General features: G+C 42.6%; 1 protein-coding gene across 4 annotated transcripts in view; it reads right to left on the minus strand.

Annotated features, from left to right (window-relative positions):
• LOC309372269 (FRAS1-related extracellular matrix protein 1-like) overlaps positions 1-25563 on the minus strand; it is a 104622-nt gene that overhangs the window by 21979 nt on the left and 57080 nt on the right. For all 4 annotated transcript variants that reach the window (XM_081915670.1, XM_081915669.1, XM_081915671.1 and 1 more), the window contains exons 23-27: positions 22415-22610; positions 16263-16527; positions 6297-6711; positions 2833-3034; positions 1120-1264 (exon numbers count right to left, since the gene is read on the minus strand). In XM_081915670.1, the coding sequence (XP_081771796.1) occupies positions 1120-1264; positions 2833-3034; positions 6297-6711; positions 16263-16527; positions 22415-22610 (1223 nt within the window). The remainder of the gene's footprint in view (positions 1-1119; positions 1265-2832; positions 3035-6296; positions 6712-16262; positions 16528-22414; positions 22611-25563) is intronic.

Raw genomic sequence — 25563 nt, forward strand, 5'->3', positions numbered from 1 at the left:
AAAAAAAAAGGCCTGTCCTGAACTGTAGCACTTATTGTGCTACATCTGCACTGCAGCAAAAAAATACATCCGAAAGTTGCAATTAATTAAAATTAATTCATCTAGACATTCTGATAGAGACAGCTCACACATTATGCTCCCCCTAATAAGAGGTATGATTGTCAAGGAGACTTGCATATGCTCCCACCTAGCACAGCCCAGCAGAGCATTGTAAGCAAATAGTATCATATGAGCAGGTGGAGGAAGCTCAGACTTGTTCCACTTTCCCACTCTGCTATTCCTTACTATAGTTAGGATTCTCAGACCCCTTCCTCCAGTTCTGAGTACTTCAGATAGGTGCCTCCCATTCCATTGTTGAGACCTGATATGCCAGGCTATATTTCCTCTCCAACCACTTAATCCAGATTTAGCTTTTCCAAGGAAATTCCAATATTTGGGTAAGAGGGAGGGACTTTGCCAATGCCCTGTTTGCAGTATTCAAATGATGCATTTACAATATTAAGCCCCTGCCTGGAAGTACCCAAAATGATGGTGGAATGGGAAACAGGCTGGGTGGTCTTTCTTTCTTTCTTTCTTTCTTTCTTTCTTTCTTTCTTTCTTTCTTTCTTTCTTTCTTTCTAAGTTATTTCCTTCACCAGTTCTACTACGTATAGGATTGGTGAACTTTGTTGTCGCTTCATATCTGTAGTTTCTCACACTACTCCATGTCACACACACCAGCCCAGGTGAAATAAATATGAGCAGTACTTTACTACAGTCTGGCCTCTTGCTGGAATAAGGAACAAACTTTATAACACTTTTCATGTCACTTCCCTAGATTTATATTGAAATATGATCTGAATCCTATGGGGGGGACCACAAACCAAAGGCACTAAACCTTCTCAATGGAGCAGACCACAGAATCAACCAGTTCCTTTTAGTACAATGCTAATATTCAGAGTTGTATGTACCTTGAACCATTTTTCCATGCAAGCTATGAAGTGTCCATCTTTTCATAACTTGTGGGGAAGGGGGAAGAACAGAGTACACCACATGAGCTGCTTGTAGAAAAGATGGGATATAAAAGGAGTAAGTAAGTAAGTAAGTAAACATTTTCTTATTAAGCACATTCATACTTACATTTCTGGAACTATTGTGTTCCCTGCTCTGTCTGAAGCTTCAAATTCAAAGGTATCTGAAGTTACCTCAGTAGTAGGATTTAAGATGTACCGAATATTATGCTGGTTTAAGTCATGTTGTGTAAAAGAGTTTTGCAGAAGACGGCCTGTTGTAGAGTAAAAGAGAGAGTGTGTGCAACAGCATAAAGTAAATATATATTTTTCGATATTCAGTTATAGCTCCAAACCCTTTGAAGCTCAAATTATTTTAAAGCTGTCTAACCTTATTCCAGATAATTATTTCCATCATGTTAAAAATGACAGCTGAGACAAGGCAACTTTTCAAACAAATGTTTTAAGACAGTGTTTCAGAGGCTTCAGAGGCTGGCAAATGTTAATTACTTTATTAGATAACCAGTGAGTCACATAATTGCCATGCTTGTTGGAAACAAAATAGACTCTTATGCATTTAACTTAAATGTAAATGGCCCTCTAATTCATATGTGAATTATGTTTTTATACAACAATAATAGGTTGAATTCCACAGGTGAGGTCCGCAAAATTGCCAATTCAAACCATTTTTCCTCACATAATAAAGCCTGAACACATGTAAAGAGTGCACACAAATCTTTACTAATCCAGTACAGAAGAGAAATAGAGTGAGATAATTTCTTTCTTTCTTTAAACTCTCATTGTGCCTGAACCTGCCTCACCAGAACTGGCAGGAAACAGATGCCACTGAAGAGGGAGATAGACAATCTATGACCCTTCAAAAGGTGTTGGGATTACAGCTCTTACCATCACTAACTATGCTGGTTGGATTTGGAGTCCAACAATATGTGGAGGGCTACAAGTCCCCCCATATCCTTGTCATGGTAACAATTTTGCTTATTTTAATACGTGCAACCTTTCCGCCTCTGCAAAGGCTGATTATGCACATGATTAAAACACATGAAGGGCAAGCATGCAATCCATACATCATGATCCATACATCATGTGGTCCTTTCCACAACTATGGCATTAATACTGGTGATCTGTGCTCGTAATGAAAGAGTCATAGAATCCGTTCTCCATGTGCACAAATGTAAAGAGAAGCACACAAAACCAGTAGTCAAGAAATAGCCCCGGGTCATGAAAGAATTGGCATAGTTTACTATTTCATTCTCCTACTAAAATTGATCTATATAACAGTGTGAGGAGCAAGTGGCTCTCTTGGGTAGCAGATAAGGCATTGGGTGGAATCCTTTAAGTCTAACATCAGGTGGGTGGGTGTGATGTGGTACATCACCTCCCCCACAGAAGTGTGTGATAATATGGCACCCTATTAGAGGGATCTAGTTGGAGGTCTCTATCCCAAAGCCATGGCGTGTTGCAGATGGGCCATAGAGCTTCCTTCAGCACCTTGGGAGGGCCATCCATGTAGACCTGAGTCTTGCTGAGGTCCCTCTGAACCTAGGCTTGACCCTGTCACATGTCAGCTTTCCACCACAAGGCTGAGAGGGATATATACCCAATGCCTAAGCCAGGCATAGGCAAACTCAGACCAGTGGTCAGGGATGATGGGAGTTGTAGTCCCAAAACACCTGGAGGACCAAGTTTGCCTATGCCTGGCCTAAGACAAAACCAACCTACATCTGGAAACAAAGTTGTGGCCTAATCCCAGAACGCTGTCCTGTCCTTTTTGTTCACCTTCATAGGTCCAACCCCTAAATCAGAGTTTAAGGAAATAAAATACCTGTTCCAGAATTTTCAAGATGTCCAAAGAAAGGATGTCTCCGAACACTGAAGACGAGTTCCTCATCTCTGCTATTGGCATCTGTGACTTTCAAGTTGTGAACAGTGATCGGTACTGCAAACCTCCCGTCTTTCAGGTTTTGTATAGTGGTTGGGCTTGCCTTTACAATGAGTTTTGGAACCATTTTATCTTGACATTCTACCTGTTAAGAGAACATATTTGGAATAAAATTAAAGTGAAAAGGAGAATTTGTATTGTTTGTTAATTCTAAAGCTGTGGCCAATGGCCTAGGGAGAATCTGGAGAGCCAGAGGATTCTCACCTCCTGATCTATACAATATATTCAACTTGAATATTATACATGAAACGTGAAATTGCATTTTGCTCCACTTAATAATTAAGTTAGTTGCATGAAAATACAGACACCCTTGCCGTTGTCTGCTACAATACATTGTCTGCTACATTTCCGAGCACAATTCAAAGTGTTGGTGCTGAACTCTAAAGCCCTAAACAGCCTCGGTCCTGTATACCTGAAGGAGCGTCTCCACCCCTATTGTTCTGCCCGGACCCTGAGGTCCAGCGCCGAGGGCCTTCTGGTGGTTCCCTCACTGTGAGAAGCCAAGTTACAGGGAACCAGGCAGAGAGCCTTCTTGGTAGTGGCACCTGCCCTGTGGAACACCCTCCCACCAGATGTCAAAGAGAACAACAACTACCAGACTTTTAGAAGACATCTGAAGGCCCTGTTTAGGGAAGTTTTTAATGTTCGACAGACTACTGTATTTTAATATTTTGTTGGAAGCCGCCCAGAGTGGCTGGGGAAACCCAGCCAGATGGGCAGGGTATAAATAAATATATTATTATTAGTATTACTACAGTTGAAAAAACACAAAAACCAGCATGACATACCACACATCAGTAGGTTCCCAATACTCCCTCCATTTCCCACTTTTATTTTTAATAGCTGTAAGAATTCTGGGATTTCAAATGAGCTATTATTTATGTACCAGGACACTGGGGAATGGCTTCAAAGGGCATCTGGATTCTGATGCATTGGCAAAATAAATCATCTAGTGATAAAATGCAAAAATTAAGTACGGATTGTATAGATTTGATGTGGTTATTCTGAAAAGAAGGAACAGCATCTTAAAAATGGTGGACAGGTGCTAAAAGAGAAAAGGAGGGATTAATGTTTGGGAATGACTAGAAAGCAGGAGAAATTACAGAAAGATTTCACAGGGCACAGTACTGTAACTCCTGGTGGTGATGTTTTGGGGGAAACAAGAAAAAGGGAAGTGGGTTACAGCCAGTGGGTTACAATTAAGATGGATCGCTAGATTTGTTGACTGGGGGAAAGGATGCAAGGGCTGGGATAAGTTGCAAAAGGGACATGGAATAGAAAGCACAAGCTTTTTCAGCTTAAAAAAAACCCATCCAAGTATGCCATCCCCCTACAGCTTGGGTCATGCTCCTTCAAGCATTCAGCTGACTGGCAGTTTCAACCTGAAATTAGACCAGAGAAGGGGAATGACGGCATTTCAGTCCACTGTGGTGATGTGTGGTCCCCAAAGAAGGAACAACCCTACTTTCCCTGTTGACATCATTGTAATTCGGCCAAGTGTTGAGTTTTATACCACTGAGATGCTCATCTATCCAAACTTTTTTCACCTGTTCTGATAATTCACCATCCTCTGGGAGATACACCTTCATGCCACTGTCCAACCAATTAGTTGCTTGACTGACTGCATTCTGCAGTCCTTAAGTGATGATTCCCTATCTGACATCTTATGACAACTGATTAGTAAACTAGGCCATGAGATTTAAGAAACATGCTATTTAGGAGCTACTTCCCATTAACTCCTTGTGTTCCGAAACCTGCAATTCTCCCTAAAACTGCACCATGAGTTATAACAATAAGAGATTAAGGTAGGTTTTGAATTTATAAGGTAACCTATAACTTGAAGGCTACACACTTACTTTGGAGTAAGTTCCATTGAACTCAGTGGGGTTTACTACAAAGTAATAAAAGAAAAAGCACAGGATCGGGGTGTACACATTGCAGCTGTTCACAGTAAAGAGAAAACCCCCCCACTCCATGTTTTAACATATAAAAGCATATTTTAAAATGCAAGTGTCTCCCAAGACTGTTCAATAAACCATGACAAAACTGGGTTACTCAAAAATGCACCCTTAAAACAGGAACAGCAAGCCACAAAAAGCAAAGACCTAAATAGACTGAACCTGATCACCCTGTGAGGTTTTGGAGGGTTTGACCATAGTTAAGAGCAGCAAGGGATCAGTTAAATGTCATTTAGAATTTCACTGCATTTGGTCAGGAACATGTTCTCACATGAGAGCTGGTCAAACCAATCTTTCCGAAACACTGATTTCTGAACTTTTGCCAGGTGTCTCTCTCTGGTGGCCACTGAGGCTGATTTACCAGACATGTTAAGCTTCTCAGTCTTGAATAAGCAGTTAAATATGTACCCAATGTCAAGCAGCAGGTTTAAAGGCACAGAGCTAAATTTCACAGGTAAACAGCAACACTTTGATGTTTAATCTATGGAAATCAGTGGGATTTGGGACCAAATCATGCAACCAGTTTAGAGGCTTGTTTTGAATGTTCCTGTCCATCTCTGACCACCCCATGGATCTGGATTTTGATGATTATAACAGTAATACTCCCAAAAGGTTATTTGTGGTTTGATTAACCAGACACAAAAGACAGCTCCTATACCTTTAACAACTGCACGGGAGATGGAATTTTGGCACATATCTTATGAGGAAGAGGAAACCAAACCTGCTCCCTCTTCCCCCATTCTGTGCAATTATTATGAACCCTTTCTCCTTTCTACTTTGGCTCACATTGTTGAGCTTACATGCATGGCCATTTCCATCCAAGGTCATGCCCTCCTAGCTATAGGCACAGTTAGAATAGAATGGCTCAGATTGAGACTTCCCATGAGATGAACTCAAATCACAGGACACTCCAACTGGAGGAAGAAAAGGGAGGTTACGATAGCTGATTTCTCCTTCCCTGCACCCCTGAAAATTTGTTCTGGAGGGTTGGGGGACCCTACATAACAGTGTGGGAGGCAATGCTTGTGTTTGCTACAGTAAAAAAAAAAAATATCTCCACTGTTGGAGGCTGTATGCCTTTGAACGCCTCCCAGGTACTCAGGTCCTTCTTTTGGACTTACTATTGGCATTTATTTTGTTGGCCACTGTGAGAACAGATGCTGAACAAGAAGGGTTGTTGGCCTGATTCCGAAGACTCTTATTATGTTTATGGATAGAAGATACATTCTGGACCCAAGTCAACGGTTTGGGCACAATTCCCACCATAATGTTTGATATGATAAATTCATGAACTTTCCCCTCTCAGGTGGTAAAATACTGTCTTGCCTCATGTGAGTGTATTTACCATGTTTAGAAAAAAGAAGAAATATATTTAATTTCCATACACACCTGTATTGTAAATTCTGTGGAGGCGTCTGTCAGCTGTCCATTAACCAAAAATCCATGGTTGACTTTGTCCGTAGCTATAAATGAGAATTTATCAATGTGCCCACCTCCTCTATTATGCTTGTAGTACACCTTTGCGTTATCCACATCCAGCTGTGTAAACTGGCCAGGGTAGATGACAGTTTCTCCCATGTATAAATGTCCGTATTGTGGATACTGTGTGATGATATAGGTGAGGTTTTTCACTGGACTGTCTACATCTGTAAGCTGAAGAATATCGGAAGTTAAAAAACCTATACTCCCTTCCACAATATGGAGTCCTTTGTTTGTGAGCAGTGTAGGCGGAATCTGGTCGTTGTGCTCAATATTCAATTCTAGGAGGCCTTTTTTCTCCATATGACCATTACTGATGGTAAAACTATTTCAGAAAAAAAGAGAAGAGAGGAAGATTATTTATTTATTAAAAGATGGTTCCGTTGTTACACATGGCATTAGACAAAGTTGAATGGCAGTGCCCTGTTCCTGGTTTCAGGACACCCTTGGGCATGATGCTCTCAGTTGACTCAGCTATCTGTGTGCTCATTCATTTGCTTTGCTCTCTGGGCCAACTTGTACCACTTCATAGAAGGGGAGGACAAAACGTTACTTGTCCTTTCCTTTTCTCCTCCCAATAGTTACTCCTTGGAGCAGGTAGGGGAACGGGCAGTAACAACAAAGAATCAAGGTCAAGGGGTCTTGGGGACTGGTGGTAGGGAAGAGGAAGGTCAGGTGGCTCTGAGGATTCTTGGTGAATGGACCTTGGCAGGTGCCCAGTTATGCCAACTTCCAATGTCAGTCCTGTGAATGGACTTTGAGAAGCTTGCAGTCTAGAACTGAATGAAAAGAAGAGGAAGTAAAAACAGCCCAGCCAAATTGCTCATGTTGTCGGCTCCTGAAGGGACAATCAGTCAGCCTGTGAGATCTCTGCTGTTCTATATTTTGAAATTTGTGTTTAATATTTTAAAATTGTAAACTGCCTGTGCTCCCTTGACAGAAGGTCAGCATATAAATCTGTTAGATAAATAAATAGATTGAGTCAGAAGCCAGGGGAGGGGAGGCAGCAAAGCTATGAATGAATGAAGTTGCATGTTTACTTCTTTCAACTGAAACCAAAGGCCTAAGAAAACCATTGTCTCTCATCCATGGCCTGTAGGCTTGAGGGGGGTTAGGCCTAACCAAAGTGGCTTGGAGCTCTTCAGTTTTCTTGCCTCTCTTGGTGTTGGCAGCAGTGTCTAAAAGGCAGAGCAATGCTGCTATTATGGATGGGAGGAGGAAGACAACAAAAGTAAAGACTGTTGTGTGTCATGGGACTGTTTCAAGCAACCTGCGGTGTAGAGCTCCATTCTTGCAATAGATTGAATGTTTATGAACGTTCCACAACAGCACAGTAAATGTTCAGTGCCAATGGATTCACCACCAAAAAATCCCTTAGTGCCTATAAGTTTCAATACTGCTCTTTATATAACTACAGAAAGCTACAGAATTTGCAGTTAATAGTTTCTATTTTTGCATCCTTCAAACAGCTTTGGAAACTGATCAATAAGTTTGTGAAACACAATGTAGGAAGCAACATTATCCCAAGGGTCAGGTTCACTATTCTGTCTACCTCAGTGCAGTCCTTTCTGACTGGCACAGGCTCTACAAGGTTTCAGACAGGATCCTCTCAGGATCCTCTACCTGGAGATGACCAGGATCCAACCTCAGTTCTTCTGCATACAGATCATGTGTTCTGGTTCCAAGTCACACCCCTTTCCACTGAACTGTAGTTCAGGATGTTCCCAGTTCAAGTCTTCCTTCTACCATAAACTCATTAGGCAGCCATTGCTGGGAACCACAGTCTCTCAGCCACAACTCACCATCAGCAAGAAGGGAATTGTGATCTACCTAACAGGGTTGTTGTAATTATTGTTCTGGCAATAAGCAAGGAATGATTTGAATCTTCTAAGGCTGTAATCCTATACCTGCCTATTTGGGAGTAAATCCCATTGACCTCAATAGAGCTTTTTCCCTGAGTAGACAGGATGTTACTGTCAAACTCTAAATGCTACTTGTTATCCATTATTTATATACAGCACCCAAACACAGAACTGTGCCCCACAGGACGATGATTTAATATAGGTTCTTGGCATTTAGTCAGTAGATATTCTCATTTTGTTCTGTTGCCCTCAGTATACGTTTCACTTGCCTAGTCTTCAGAAACACCATTTAAGTTTTCTCACTATGTTCTTTTCAACAAATAACCAAGAATTTATTCAGACACAAAGCTTGGGAGATGTCATATCTTCAGGCACACTGGTTAATTTCCTTATAGCTGCTTTCAGGTTTCTCTGTATGTCACTATCTGCTGCTTCTCTGGATACTTCTCACACATTAGCGCTAATTAAGAGAAATGTTGTCTGCTATCAGTGCTACTTTAGTACGTACACACACACACACACACACACACACACCCCATCATTTCCAGGGGCTACTGTAAGAAAATAAAGTGAGCTGATAGTGTAGTGTAGTGTTCTACAATTACAGCTTCTGACTGCTGTGTGGTGCAAATAAATATTCACCTGAGCCAGTGAAGAACCTGGAGTTTCCTCCGGTTTTATTATTGTTAGCAAAAAAAAAAAAAAGGCTAACAAACAGCACAATCCTAACCATGCCTACTCAGAAGGTATACCTATTGAATTCAATGGGGCTTTCTCCCAAGTAAGTAGAGGTTCACAGGAATACCAGACTCAAAAGCTTGACTGCCTGTAGCTACAGTCCTCTTTTACCTGAAGAAAAAAAATCTCTAGTAATCTAGGGTACATATTTTTCAGTTCACTTTCAATTATCTCTTTCTTTCACCCTTTAGCCAAATAGACTCCCAATCCTGCTCTACTCTTCATAATAACTGGGTCCTATTCTTATATTGTTCCTCTTTTTCAAACAAGCTGTCATTTTTAAAATGCAGGCTGTCACTGTCTGTCATGCCACCAATTAAAAAGACAACCCCCCCCAGAAAAAAAAATTCCAGGGTGTGTGTGAAGCATGGCAGTGCACCCATTCACCCCGCCCAGGATGCAGGGCTGACTATATCCATGACCTGCTTCGAGATACGAGGGGCTCACTATTTTAAAACAGACCAGAAGGCTTAGACTTCTGGCTACTGTACCTTCTCGCAATAAGACAGCTTAGCAACTTCAATAAATAAGCGGTATATTTAAACAAACAAATAAAAATAGAACTTTTTCTAAACCAAAAGTTGTTGTGCACAAATGTCCATGTTTGTAAAATCAAGGAACATCCTTGAGTGGAGTTGGCACATTGTCATTATGCTTTGATGCACTTTTATGTGCATTGGTTCTCAGGCAACTGATTTGAGAGCTGCACCCCACCCCTAGTCTATAACTGTAGAAATCCAAATTATGCTCTCAAAATAAATCACTCATCCCAGTACCCCCATATTATATCCAACTAATTCTACTTGCCCCTTCTTTGCTCCCATACATCATTATGGTACGCTGTATACATCATGTACATATCCCATAATCTTTCGGTCATTTGTTGTCTGTCTGTCAAGTCCCAATCCTACTCCTGCCAATAGGCTGAGTCACAGAATGTTTGTGACTATTATACTGAACGAAACAGAAGGTAATGGAATACTGATATAGATTAAAAGCTAGTGCCCAAAAAGGAGCGGAGGAAGGGTGTGTGTGGTGGAGGTGGGCCACCCCGGGTGTCACCACTGAGGGGGTGACAAAATGCCGGGTGGTACTCACCGCAGGGCCTGCAGTGCACTGAGCCACATGTCTCTCCTAGGAGTGATGTGGTGGCTTGGGCACCTGCAGGCTCCGTTCTGCCCCAAACAGTCTGCCTACCGCCTCCTCCTCAGCTGTAGGGTGGCTGAGTGGGAGGAGGCAGGCAGACTCCTTGGAGGCCCCGCGGAGTGTCCCGGCTCACCCCTGTGCCCAAAGATGCACACATCTAGATACCCAGTTTCTCTTCTGCTCTTCAGTCTAAGCAACAAATTCTGACAATTCCGCAGTACAGTGATACCTCGGGTTACATACGCTTCAGGTTACATACACTTTGCTTCAGGATGAGAACAGAAATCGTGCTCCGGCGGCGCGGCGGCAGCAGGAGCCCTCATTAGCTAAAGTGGTGCTTCAGGTTAAGCACAGTTTCAGGTTAAGAACAGACCCCCGAAACAAATTAAGTACTTAACCCAAGGTACCACTGTATATGAATACCTTAAACAAACAAACATTCAGAGCAGTCCAGGGTTCAGTTCTGTAAGCCCAATATGCCCTGGTCTATGCTCTTGGGTGTGGGAATGATATCTTCCTTTCAACAGAGGAGCCAATCCATTTATCACAGGGACAGGGACAGACATGTAAGTAAGATCTGCTACCTATGCTGAAATGAATAGGGCAACTTCAAGTGAGCCCTGGAGCTCATACAGCATCAGTAAGAATTCACAGTACTGCGGCAATAAGAGTTTTTTTATTATGGGGCGCGCATGTGCGTGCACACGAAACCACAGATATCTAACCGCAGCACTAAATATTCTCTGGAAATTTTTAAGCAGCTTTGTATTGAAAGGGAGCGTGAACCACGGCGTTTTCTTTTCCTTTTTTTTTTTAAAAAAATAAAGAAATAGGCAGTGCTCCAGTCTCCAACTGCTACTCTTCATGTTTTTAATCACATCTGCTACATAGATGTGGCTATGAATAATTAACGATGCCTCCAACATTACACTCATAGATTACGGTGGAGGAAGCGACTGGTGCACCGTCTCGAACAGCATAAGCCATTTAGGAAACTGTTATCCACTTTCCCTTTATATTTGCCGTGCAATCACTTACTGCTTAAAAGGGTAAATCTTTCATAGCTTTAATTAAAGCATTTAATATAATTTACACTGATGCTCTATGTGCTCAAGGTCTGTCAAAATTGATGCTTTAATAACATGTCATTCCCTCTCTCTCTCTCTCTTTTTCCCCTCCCCCTCTCTACTCTCCCGACTGGCCTGAAATCTGTTAAAATTACCACTAATCTAATTGGGAACAAAGTTGTCAAATGCACGCAGCTCTGACAGTTTGTCTTTCTGCAAACTGCCAACAGATTGCAAGTTACGCATGTGTTGCGCAGATGGGTAAGTTAAAAGGAACACACCAAAAAAAAAAAAAGCAATTTATTAAATCACCTGGAACCAGCAGCTCCATTCCAAAAATAGTGAGAATGAAATATAGCAGGAGCTACGAGAGTTGGCACTGGAATATGCCAGAAGGTACCAGTTACAAAACAAGATAAACATTTTGAGAAGCCTCAGCTGCGTAGCAGAATAATGAGGAGTTATTTAACCTGATCAGGATTACCAGCAGAAATTAATTTAGAGTGCACATTTTTTTATATATATAAAAATTAAAAATAAAAGGATATTTTAATCCCTCTCCTTTTAACCCTTTGTAGGGTTTCTATATCCACCCCCACAGTGACCTCCCTGTGTACCTGGTTAAATCATCCAATGCAGAGCACTGGAAGGACCATACAGATGGTGTCCTCTCCTACAAATACTTAGCACGTAATCTCTTTCGTGTGCTCAACCTCCATTTCAGGAGAGGATATTGGATCCAGTTACATGGCTGAGAGCTGACAACATTATGGCAGCAGCTTGCTTCCAAGCTACCAAGAGAGAGCAATTGGGAATTCATTTATTTTTTAATCTTAAAATGGGAGAGAGCCTAAGTTTTACGCTGAACAGATGTGTAGACAAAATGAAATCTCCCATTATCTGAACCTCAATTATCCAAATCTCACAACTGTCTGAATTCCATGGGTGTCCTTCCACATCATCCAATGTCAATGAAACCCGCACTTTCTGAACAGGCAGAAGGACATCTGAATAAAAGAGGCCATCAGGATAGGGCTTGTTTTGTGTCAGAGGTGGAGCTCAGCCTCAGGAATGGTTTTCAGCAGAAGGAATAAGTCTTGGAATATACAATAAGAAGACTGGCTGAGATTGTCTTCAGAATCCTTTTCTTTTCCCACTGCATCCCTCCCCCCATCCAGTTAACATTAAGCTGTAAAATTCACAGTGCAAGTGGGGTGGTGCGAGTATGGACACCTCTCTTTTGAAATACCAAGAGCCAAAATCAGATGTGATGTGGAGAGTAGATTGGGTCTACTAAGCACAACAGGGTTAGTGTCCATCACTCACACCATTTCTGCATTCCAAAGGTCAACCAAGGCTTTCATTGTAGATATGAGAGGGAAATCCCCAAGAGTCATCAGAGGAGCATTTGGATCTGTCTGTCTCTGGAGACGGGCAATTCTAATACGTTCCAAATTTGTGCAAAGGCAAAAGTCCCATGAATGAACCCTAGTTCAACACCCTCATCCTCAGTGTCACAGCTCCATTCAGAAACTCACACTTCATATCTGTGTAGGCCATCAGTATTATATCCAAGTAAATGAAATTGCACTGTATCCTAAAATACAGGGGTTTCCTTGCCCAATTGCTTTGGAAGCTCCCGGAAGATTAAAAATGAATTCTATTGAATAAAATAAATATCAGCCGCTATTTCTCCATTGGATCCAGAGTTGACCTCAGCGGGCCATATCTAGACATGATGGTGGTCGAGCTCAGTCTCAATCAAGTCACATTACTGATCACCTATAAGGCCGAAAATGCCAAGAAAGCACCTGTAGGCACACCTGTTGTCCACAAAGGTCTCCTCCCATCTCTCCCCACTCAATGAAATTAGACTTGAATTGTTTTCCACCTCAACAGTCACTCACCCGGGCCTCTTTGCCTACAAGTTTCTCAAACACATGTTAGAGAGCAAAAGTTAAAGCAGGAGTTGAGATTAACTCAGTGCCAACATGAATTCAGACGTTGACTACAATCTAAATTTTCTTTGAAGTCTAATTTCAGTGAGTGGGGAGACATGGTCCTGTATGGAACAGGGCAATAAGTAACCATAGGCCCCTCCAGATTGGTTGTGGTGAGTGGGTTGCTAGTGTATTCTGCAATATGCCAGTGACACAATATTTGTGCATTAGTGCAGCAGCATAACTAGCTGCTCAGGTGGACAGTGTACAAAAAATTCTGCTTTATTAGCTGTTTAGACAGCATCTTAAAAAGCAGAGACATCACCTTGCCAACAAAGGTCCATATAGTTAAAGCTATGGTTTTCCCAGTAGTGATGTATGGAAGTGAGAGCTGGACCATAAAGAAGGCTGATCGCCGAAGAATTGATGCTTTTGAATTATGGTGCTGGAGGAGACTCTTGAGAGTCCCATGGACTGCAAGAAGATCAAACGTATCCATTCTTAAGGAAATCAGCCCTGAGTGCTCACTGGAAGGACAGATCGTGAAGCTGAGTCTCCAATACTTTGGCCACCTCGTGAGAAGAGAAGGCTCCCTGGAAAAGACCCTGATGTTGGGAAAGATTGAGGGCACAAGGAGAAGGGGATGACAGAAGACAAGATGGTTGGAGAGTGTTCTCGAAGTTACCAGCATGAGTTTCACCAAACTGTGGGAGACAGTGGAAGACAGGAGTGCCTGCCGTGCTCTGGTCCATGGGGTCACGAAGAGTCAGACACGACTAAATGACTAAACAGCAACAACAGCTGTTTTGTGATGGTTTCTCAAGGATACCACATTACTGCCACCTTCACACACCAAAGAGGGACAACCCAGCCCAGAACATTTGTGGTCTAAAAAGTTACAGGATCTCAGTAGAAAGTTACAGGGCATGCACTGACTGGAAAACAAGCACAGCTTTTGCAGATTGGGGGGGGGAGCACTGAAAACAGGATTGCATATACAGTGGTACCTCGGGTTAAGTACTTAATTCGTTCTGGAGGTCTGTTCTTAATCTGAAATTGTTCTTAACCTGAAGCACCACTTTAACTAATGGGGCCTCCCACTGCCGCCGCGCCGCCGGAGCATGATTTCTGTTCTCAACCTGAAGCAAAGTTCTTAACCTGAAGCACTATTTCTGGGTTAGCGGAGTCTGTAACCTGAAGCGTATGTAACCTGAAGCGTATGTAACCCGAGGTACCACTGTAATCACCCTGATACCATCATGAGCACAAAATCATTATGATTGCACAATGCTCACACCTGCCCCACAAGGCAACCTTGATGATAGTGGCAAGTTTAGGGACAGGGAAAGAGTGGAAAGTTAAGTTGGTAAGCAGGAAAGAAATGGGGTGAAGAGCTGAGGGAGGGAGGGAGGGAGGGAGGGAGGGAGGGAGGGAGAGAGAGAGAGAGAGAGAGAGAGAGAGAGAGAGAGAGAGAGAGAGATATCAGAGGAGAACTTCCCTAAGAGTTTAGGAAGAGTACCTGACCCTTTTAATCCACAAACCAGGATTAGCCAGCACACTAATGAAGCTGACCCACCCCACCCCACACACCCATAGCAGAGAGAGAGAAGGTTTAATGAGGAAGGGAGAAAAGAAGAAAATATTTTCCACATACCAAAAATGCAAAAGAAAAAAATGGCCATGCTTTAGGGCCTGTGATTTATTTAATGATGGTCTTAACCTCACTTAGAAAAAGACCGTTTACATGATTTACGGATTGCTTCTTCCCCTTGTTAATTTAACTCATTTCTTAGGAAATTATACACACTTAATCACTGCAAGAATAAAATTAGTTAGAGTGCCCATTTAGTAGCAAAGGGAGTATAAATAATTTTCAATTTTAAACTGGGAAGAAGAAACAAGTTAAGGGGACCAGCACCATTTTTATTTTTAGAAAAGCAGCAACAGGAGACAGTGATTGAAAAGGAGGGGGAGGAAGCGATGGGGAGAGAGTAAAACACCTTTCCTGCCTCTTGTTTCCTAAATGGTCCCAGGCAGCTTTCCACATCCACAGGGTTTCAGCTGCAAGCTTTCAGCAAGGCAGGGAAAGAGTTAAGCACCCCACCCCCGCCTCCCTGCTCTCTGTCATCATCTTCCAAAACTGCTTTTCTAACAAAAAAAATGGTGTTGGGACCCTAATATTCATGTTTGTATATAATTTATGCTTAGCGACTATGTATTTGAAAAAGAGCAAAGTACCTAGAAGAGGACGATACCCAAGTGAGCTATAAATTAAGTCCTTATCCTGTTCCTGATTTAAGCAATATGGGTGCTTCTTTCCTACAGGAGGATGCTATTAATGAGCTTCTAATCCATTAAACTTGCCACATCTGTTGGGAAATTCAGCAGAAAGGGAAGATGAAATCTATTTTCTGCCGTACTTGGTATAAAGAGAGAGAGAGAGAGAGAGAGAGAGAGAGAGAGAGAGAGATTCTGCTGTATTCCCCCCCCCCCAATCTTCTGCCCACTCGAGGTATATAAAACCATTACATTTAAGTACCATAATAGCCAACATATGCTTTTCTTTAGTAACGACACCACCATCTGGATTAACTTCTACCAATGATTTCAGACAATATTGTGGATTCCCCCCACCCCACCCGCCGACTGGAAAAAAAGAAAAACCCTACCCCAGATAGCAACTACAGTTTCAGATGGAGCATAACAGTAACAGAATTAGCAGTCTCTCTTTGCTGCCCCCCCCCCCGGATACCTGTGGCGGCTGAGTGGCTGGGAGGGGCACTGCAACGTATGGATCTGAATTCATATGCTAATTCATTAAAAAGTCAATACGAAAATCTTGCAATGCCATGTGTGCGCATCTTCCACTACCCTTGACTGGGGGCCTTAAAACATTGCAGTTAATAAATGGCTTGTATGTGCTGCTGAACTTAGGAGAGGACATATCACACTTTCTGCATTTTCATGCCAGGCATTTCAGCATTGTAATATGGTCACCGAGAGCCGTGCAGAAGTTATGTTAACATTAAGCCCCCTGAAATATGTTTTCCCCATGTTTTAAAACCAGGTTTTGCGAGCGGAGAGCGCAGGGAGAAGAGAAGATAATTGGGGAGGCCTTCTCACCTGAATGAGTCCTTACTAGCCTCGTGGCTATTGTCGTGAACGTAGCAAACCTTCTGGGCCACGACATCCAACTGGCTGTAGCGGGAAATGGGCACGCCGGGATAATTGATGTACTCAATCTGACCATGCACAGGTGGCACAGAAATGGCATACAGCAGCTTCCCGGGTTTGCCAGTGCCATCTGTTGCCATAAGAACATCTGTCGTCAAGGTCACCCTGTCACCCTCTGTTAAAGTTACAGGTTTGGTGAATAGAACAATGTCACCTAAAATAAAAGGGAGGGGGGAGAGGGAGCAGGGAGAGAAAGAGAAAAGCATCAGGCATGGGGGGGGAGAGAGAAATTAAAGGATGTGGGTGGGTGTTTGCGGAGGGAGGGGGTGGCTCAGCCTTTCAGTATTCCATAGGGGGAACTGGGTTGAATGGAGGGGGGGGGGTGAGGCAGTGAAATCAGCTCACAGAGAAACAGACATTAAGAGAAGTGTTTAAGAGCAACACAGCGATGAAGCTTTTTGCCGGGATTAACAAAAGAGACTTTGGCCAAACCAGGCTGGGAAAGGATTCCTTTGGTGCCTGTAAAGATCTCTGTGCCAAATAAGAACGAAAAGCTATTGAAGAAAACCTTTATCTTCATTTGTGCGGCATGAGACTTGCATGAGTAAAGGAAGGGATATCAGAACGTACCTTCCTCCTTAGGAATTCTGTGTTTAGGGAAGAAGGTACATAAGCACTCATGGGGGCACGCTCAGCAATGCACACGAGTAAATAAAAGTGTGGGGGGGGGGAGGTTAACATGCAGGTACAGGCACAATTTGGCCACACATTCTGCCCTTCATGAAGAATTATTATTACAAACTGTCTCTTCACACACAAATGGGTCACTTTCAACAAAGAACAATTAAGTTAATAGGCCCACATGGGCTGATGGACAAAATGCCCTAATGTGCTAAGCACAGCATGACACTTTAAGCTGATGGGGTTATGTGATGCTGTAACCTTGCCAAGGGTGATTCTCCTGCTACTGGATTTGTTGCAGTCCTTAAAGTCCCCAAAGTGCATGAAAAATTGGCAGACATAACACTGGTTAAGAGATTCAAAGGGGACCATAGACACATGTACTTCCTTCTCCTCCACCACCCTTTTCTCTGGCACCAATTTCTGCCTCCTCTCAACCAGGGTTTAACATTATTGATGCACCAGAGGTGGCAATTGGGCCTAGCAAATCCTCAGAAGGGCTCTCATCTTATCAACTTGGCTGGACAGTGGTAGGCAGGATTTTTGTTTTACATGTCTACTGCATTCGCAGATAAAGTGGAGATTGGTGTGGGTGGGTGTCATACTTTTACAATAAATATGGAGAATGGCACTCAGGGCTGTCCCTACCATTAGGCAGAATGAGGGAGCTGCCTTGGGAGAGGGAAGCCAAGGGGCAGCAGCAGTCCCCTTGCCATATCCCCTGAGTTCTTTAAGCTTACTTGCTCTGCACCTCTTAAACTAGCTTGCTGCAGTGGGTACAGTGGGAAATGTTGCTCTGTTGCCAATGTTAAAATAAAATTCAACTGCCAGTACTTTCAGATTCTGTATGTGGCATGGGGGGAAGATGCCATCTTGTCCTTTTGCCTCAGGCAGCAAAATGTCTTGAGATCACCCAAATAGCATTGAACCTCCTTCTCTCACACCTTCGGTCCTCTCAGGTGGTTGCAGCAGCCACTTGTCTCCAGTCTCAGTATCAGAGCCAGGTAAAGAAGAGACAAGTGCTCAAGGCAGTGGCCTGAAGAGGAAAGGCTCAGGAGGTTGGGAGGGGACTGGAAGGGAAAACTTCAGCATCCCTTTCTCACACGCTCATTTTATTCTAAAAGAAAGACTTGTCCAGCCTCCCACTTTATAGGTGAAAGACAAGGACACATGAAATATGCCCCTGTCAAGTTTGGATCTGAAAGAAATTAGTTTTAAAGTGGTTTGCAAATCCTGGCTAAGATCCAAACTAGACTTTAAAGTAAATAGCAGATGTGGAGGGCCAAATCCAGATTTAATGTATGTATGTATTTATGTGATTTATAAATTGCATCGCATGAAACACTCCAAGGCAATTAGCAAAGAAACCCCATCAATATAAAGCAATTTAAAACCTAATATAGATATAGACAGAGATAAGATACCCAGGTTAAAGGCTTGCTGAAAAAGGAAGTTCTTCATTGGTTGACCAAAAGACAATAGATTCTTTTGGAAGGAAAGGCAGAATATTAATTTAATGAATCAAAAAAAAAGTAAGATTTAACAGGAAGGAGTTTCAGAGGGTAGGTGCAACCACAGTAAAAGTCCAACTCCTACATCCTATGGAACTGATCCAAATGAGATGGTATCTACAGAAGACCCTCTTCCTTCAGTGATTGGTTGGCTATATAATGGTTGAGACAATCTTTTCGGTATCCTGACCCCAAGCTGTATAGGCTCCTGATAGGGAAGTAGGAAGCCTTTAACCCCTTTGCCCCTTGCTGTGTTCCCAATCAGGATCAGACCCCATTGCACCTGCTATTTGTGCTTGCGGAGACCCAGACTGAAGGGGGAAAGGGGTTAAAACACTCTTCCATGCCCACCAGCATCTCAATCTGGACAGTTCTTTATGGATTTCACGAATACTGTCTTCCCTAGTTTGGCCCTAATAGGTAATCTAGGCTCGATTAGCACTGCTGCATAAGCAACACTATGCCATGATAACTTAAGAGAAGGGAGAATTACTACCAGAGAGGAGGGGAGAGGAGGCACCTGTGCATGAGTGCAGAGCCCAGTCCCCGTTTCTTACTTATAATCTCCCTCTGTGCTTATGTTATATGCCAAAGGGCAGCCAAACAAGTCTAAGCAGTCCACGTTTGGATCGCTGGCCCACTAGGATCAGGAGTTGAAATGGTTTGCATTGAAACACCATTTCCAACTACGAATAAGTATACCTAAGATGGCAAACAAGAGTATTTTTTTTAAAATGAAAATGGTTTTTTTAAAAAAAATGGGAACACAAAAGGCTGGGTGAGAAAGCAGAGTAGCAAAAATGGATGATGGCCAACAGCTTACAGATCGGGAAAAAACCATTTGTACATCAACTTACAAAAGTATACGAAGAAAAACGTTCTGAAATTTTCATTTTTAAAAAACTATATTGGTATCTTTGAGGCTGATTTGGAGCTGATGAGCCTAAAGTCAGTCAGTCATCTTTGTATTTTTCACCATTTAATTAGTTTGCATTACTTTTTTCAGCATAAAGCAACTGGCTTTAAAATACTCTGGCCCTGGCAAAACAAAAACAAAACAAAACAACTTTTTTTCTTTTTCACTTTTGTTCTTCCGCAACCTTTTGTTGCAGTCTCCAACAGTTCCCCAAAACTGTGGTAGTGAAAAGATCAAACCTTCTGCACCATCTTGGTAAACAGTGTAAGCCTGATGATAGAGTGCTCCATCTATAACCTCAGTATCAGGTCAGTTTCCTAACAGACTTGTCCCATGGTTCTAGCTAGGGCCAATGTGAAAGGCTCTTGTGGGGTGAGGGGAGAGAGATATACATCTCTGAAGCTTTATATTACATAGTGTGCCAAAGATAATGAGAAAGAAACATACTAGCAGCCATCTCTGCAACTGCATCACTCCAGTTGTCTTGACTCCCTGTGCTATCAATAGGGTACGGTTAGCTCTGGTTTACAATGCTTAATGAGAATTCAGTGGGACAACTTCAGAATGAATTGCACTCCTTGATTCCTATTACATTTGACACAAAGCACCATAAAAAAAGACCTAACGGCAAGAAAAATTAGATTAATAATGAAATGCAAATGTTTGCAATCTTAAATCCTCTGTTTGCAGGAAGATTCCTAGATTTAAGTTTGCATTTCCTTTATTTGACTCTGTGCTAGGTAGAGCTGGGCTTGTCATATTTATAACTTTATATTTCAAACTTGATTGGCATGTGAGATCCAGATTTAATTTTACAGTGATCCCACTGCCTGCCATTCTGCTCCTTCCTGTCCCTCCCAAGGCTGCCATACCTCCTTCCTTGCCTGCCTGCCTGCCCGCCCACCCACCCACCCACTTTCAGTGGCTGTGGGGCAGGTGCTTCCAGCTTCACTCTGGGAAAGGAGGTCTTCTTGGGAGTGACGCACCGTTTTGTGTGTGAGTTTGCCCAGAGAGCACCTGGGCTGCTGTGCAGTGCTTATAAACTACAGTGGTACCTCTAGATACGAACAGGATCTGTTCCGGAGCCCCATTCGCATCTAGAGGTAAACATAACCAGCGACGGCACATCTGCGCATGCACACGTCACTTTTCACCGCTTCTGCGCCTGCGCACGGCGTCATTTTGAGCGTCTGCGTATGCGCAAGCAGTGAAACCCAGAAGCAACGTGTTCCGTTACTTCCGGGTTGCCGCAGAGCGCAACTCGAACGCGCTCAACTCGAAGTGTATTCAACCCGAGGTATTACTGTATAGCTTCAAAGTACTGTTCAAAATGCCCCTTGGGGAAGCTTTCATAGGAGTGAGAAGTCATCAGAGATTCACATCCTTGAAAGAAAACACAGACACCATCTCTTGCAGTGTTGCAGCTTAATGTTTGTGGCACAATCCCTGGATGGTAAGCTTTCACGGTGCTTCCAGGGAAGCTTGGATGTCTTGTTGTTTTTTTATGCCATTTTTGTATTTTCTTTGGGTTGTGCATTTTCTTTGTTCCTTGAACTGGATATGGTGGCCATTCCACTAGTGCAGAAGGACTGGATCTGCTGGCCAGGTATAATGTGACTACAGGATTGCTCTGTTAAGCCCACATATAGATCTCACATCAACAAAAACCAAAGTGGAGCTCGATTAAGGCTCCTATTGGCATGGGTTGGAAGGAGGAACAGCATTTATAGATTCAAACCCCACTTTTCTTGTAAATATGAATTAATAAAATGTCAACAACTCATTGACTGATTCTAGCAGCTTTGATAGAAACACTTGAAAAGAAATGCTAAAATACTGTAGTCTAATTTTGAATTATTTTTATTTCCGCCTACCCCCTAAAAAATACATGAAAAGCCCAGAAGATTATTTAGGATTAATAGATTATCAAAAGTGCCAGTTGGCACTGACTTGTCCGGATTAAATAAAAATAAAAATCTCTATAATAAATGCAGCTGTTTACTAATAAATAAAGCCTCAGCTGTAACCAAAATAAATTAGATGTATTTAATTGGTTGATTGCAAACCTCCCCTCTTTATTACAATACTGCTCCTTGTTATTTTATGATGTCAGGGTAACGTGGCAGATTGACAGAGTGTTTATGAATCACAGTTTACAGATGGCATCCCTGTTTTCCTCAGCAGTTATGAGCACAAGTCACAGGAGGACTCAATAGAGGTTTTTCGCCAAAGAAGACCCCCTGAGATTTTGCTGCTTCCATTTCTCTTATGCCAATCTTCTTCCTGACAGGAGCACTACTTCACAAAAACCTATGTTCAATAAATTAAAGCCACCTGGCACAAATTTACAAATATTTAACACTCAGAGGACTCCTGTGTGTCTCCACGTGATTTCTATTCACTTCCAAAAGCCTCGGCAACAATAGTTGGAACAGGCCTCATGCGATTCTGTGCGCTTTCACCCTCCCACCTCAAGACAGAATAGTGAGAGGAGTCAGCTTGGCTTGTAACATACCCCTCCTCCCATCTGCAAAAGATGCCAAGATCTCCTAAGGACACCTCCTCAGAACGTTGAGCCTTGAACTGCCTAGACTCCTGATAGCTTTGAAATCCAACTGGGATATAATCCTGGCTCTCTGCACATTCAGAGGTTTCAGAACTGAACTCTTCCTTTTGGTCACTAGTCACGAACAGACACCGGGGAATGCAGTCATAATAGTCGACAGATCTGTAAACTTGTGCCATTAGTTATGCGCATAATGGATTGGATTCTAATTAGCTGGTTCATCAGAATCCTGGAAAGAGATGGCATCCTTTAGAGATTGCTGGCGTACAAACCTCACCCATGCATTTAAAAGCACATCAGTGTCACATAAGGAGACACAGGGCCTTCTACCGCTCCCCTGTAGTTATGCAACACAGCTTGGTCCCCCAAAAGAACTAATAATACACTGAAAGTAAAAACCCCAAACTCTCCAACCCTCATTTCCTACCTTTAGCCACACTTTTAATGAAAATATAGAAGCTTTCTGGTGGAGATCTGTTCTTCCCATCTGTCACAAAAAATCGGAAGCTGTCGTGACTTTCTGGACTCAGTACGTTCGTATGGAAATACCAGAGGCGGTTCATGTCCACATCGTCTTGAGTGAAATTCATTCCAGGATGCAGAGTGCTCCAAGCTGATGTGGTCTGAAAAACATCATGGAATGGGTGGGTGAAACAAATGCATGCACACACACATAAGCTGCACATGCTATAGAGATATACATATTGAACAGCTGTGAAGATGGCTAATTTTTAAGAGCTACTGAACAGCTGGGGCTGACCAAGGTTTAATGCCCCTACATACACTTGGAACCTAGAATGGTAAAAGACAGAAAAAGCAGCAGCAGGTGGTACCGTCTAAGGTCTCACTCACCGACAGCAAGGCCCGAAGCCAGTGGGATGGAGCTGCAGGTCCATCATTAGCTACCACAATATGGGCCTAGACAGAAGTCTGAAGGCTGTGGCACAAGTCAATGTGAGGAATACAGTGTAGAAGCTGCTTTACACAGAATTGGACCATTGGTCAATCTAGTTCTGGCTGGCAGGAGCTCTCCTGGACTTCAGACAGGAGACATTCCCAGTCCTATGTGAATATACCAGAGATTGAACCCAGAACATTCTGTGTACAAAGCCAATGCTCTACCACTGAGCTATGGCCTTTCACTGGTAGAAAAGGGTGTTGAGCTACTTTTTGACCCTTCTAAAGGAAGCCACCCTTTAGCATGGCATTTAGTTACTTGTGACTGACCCTGTTGCATATCCTTAAACCATCTACAAGTGTTGCAAGTCGTTTCAGATTGACTTTATTTGAGAGAAATAACATTAGTTTCTCCACCACATTTGTATCCAGTACTTAACATTTGGTGGTTTGTGTGGGTTTGTTTCCAGTTTTTATCCTCATAAAGCCATGGTAGCCTAAGAAGTGTCATGCTTGAGTAGGGATTTGAACCCAGGACTTCCCTTTCCAAGGTCATTGCAGTGTATTGGCTCATTGAGTCTTTTGAAGACTTGCCACACTACTATAAAATGGACACTTCATTATACCCCTTTTGCTCAAAATTATTCGGGTAATTAGCCATTAGTTATTTATTTATTGACCATTAACAAATCTGAAAATACACAGAGACCTGCCTAACCCATTAGCATGTGCGCCAAAAAACAGTGTTTTTCTATGTGCCTTTTAGACAAGCATCATCAACCTGTCTCTTCTTGGATCCTGCTTTCCAACCTGTCACGGGGGGGGGGGAGCCCTGGTGCATGCCAAGAGATGCAGATGGATCCATTGTAGCACACCCTGATGTCCATAGCTGATGCCCAGGTGTTTCAACTTGTACTTGCTTACCTAGCCAGAAGCTGGTTTTATTCCAAGAGAAGGTTCAAGACAATTAGATGCCATCATAATATAAGCCAGAGGGTTTCTATTAATGCAGCACTTAGAAAGAAGATAAAAGACTCTCTCCAACAACAGGCATTGATGTAGGGGTTCTACATGCAATCTGCATACACATTGCATGTTGTCCAGGCCAGGGTTTGATGCTGTCTCACATTGCAATCAACCACCTATGTGAAGCATGAGCCAGGTACCATAAGGCTAAAAAGCTTTATGCCTCAGTCATTTCTGAGCAGAGTAGGTGTGATGTAAAAACCTGCTCACTTTGTATCAAGGCCACCTAATCTGCTGCCCATTGAATGAATACAAAACAAAGGCCCAATTCACACATTTAGTTTTTTTTTTAAATAATATTTTTTATTGCTTTTTTCCAAGGTCAAATACATCGTCAATGATCCAACAAAAGCGGTTTTACAGAAGAAAAAAAGAAAGATTATTAGACAAGAAAAAAATCATACTTTACAAACGATTTTTCATAATCCACTGGACTTCCCCACATCCTCCATCCCCTGCATCTTTTTCAATAAAGAAAGTTAACAGCAAATTAATACCTTGTTTCCTGTGTTTTTATACTTTCATCAATTGTGTTTTGGATTTAGGGTAAATATTATTGGTTCACATTTCCAACAGTCCTAAGGATAAAAACCTTACCCTAGACTTTAGTCATTTCACAATCATAACTTAAATTCCAGCAAAATCAAAGTTTGATATCTGAAGCTTGTTATCTAAAGACTTAACAAATTCTCAACATTCATATAACTTATAATGTCTTTGTAAATAGTCCTTAAATTTTTTCCAGTCCTCTTCCACTGCCTCTTCTCCCAGGTCTCGGATTCTGCCAGTCATTTCGGCCAGTTCCATATAGTCCATCAGTTGCATATGCCACTCTTCCAGCGTGGGTAGCTCCTGTGCCTTCCAATATTTAGCTAAGAGAATTCTTGCTGCTGTAGTTGCATATAAAAAGAAAGTTCTATCCTTCTTTGTCACTCTCTGGCCCACAATGCCCAGGAGGAAGGCCTCTGGTTTCTTGTGAAAGGTATACTTAAATACCTTTTTCAGCTCATTATAAACCATTTCCCAGAATGCCTTCACCCTCGGGCATGTCCACCAGAGGTGAAAGAATGTTCCTTCAGCTTCCTTACATTTCCAACACCTTTTATCAGACAAATGATAAATCTTTGCAAGTTTGACTGGGAGGCGGCGCGAAACAGCAATGGCGGTCCTCTTCGCGCTGTGAAGAGGGGCTCCGCGGAAAAGGGTCGTCCGCTACGGCAAAGCGGAGACCCGTTAAGAAAACCCACAGGTAGAGTGAGCCTGTGGTCGTGGGACTCGGCGGGCACCAAGAGCGACCTCGGAAACGAAGAAGGGACCCCGTAAGGGGCTCCGGAACGTGGAGGGGGTAGCGGTGCTGTGAGTTCATCGCTCTTTCCGCGGAAGTGAAGCCGCGCGGCTGCTGCTGATGAGCGCTGACCTTTCTTCCTTGAACATTCGATTTCAAACAACTTACTCGTGAGTAAGATCTTTGAGATTTGGGAACCTAAATTTCTGAAATTCGGCTGAAAGCGGGAGACGTTAAAAAGGAAGTCCGTCTTCCGGCTCTGTTTAAAATACCAAGCAAAGAGCTATAAAGCTGAAGCGCTGAGAGGGGTTTTAAAAGAAGTTGGAGTATTCCTTGCAAATTCGGATTAAAGTGCATAAAAGTAAAGA

The sequence above is a fragment of the Podarcis melisellensis genome (assembly GCF_964234715.1).
Source record: "Podarcis melisellensis genome assembly, chromosome: 6".
Taxonomy (NCBI): domain Eukaryota; kingdom Metazoa; phylum Chordata; class Lepidosauria; order Squamata; family Lacertidae; genus Podarcis; species Podarcis melisellensis.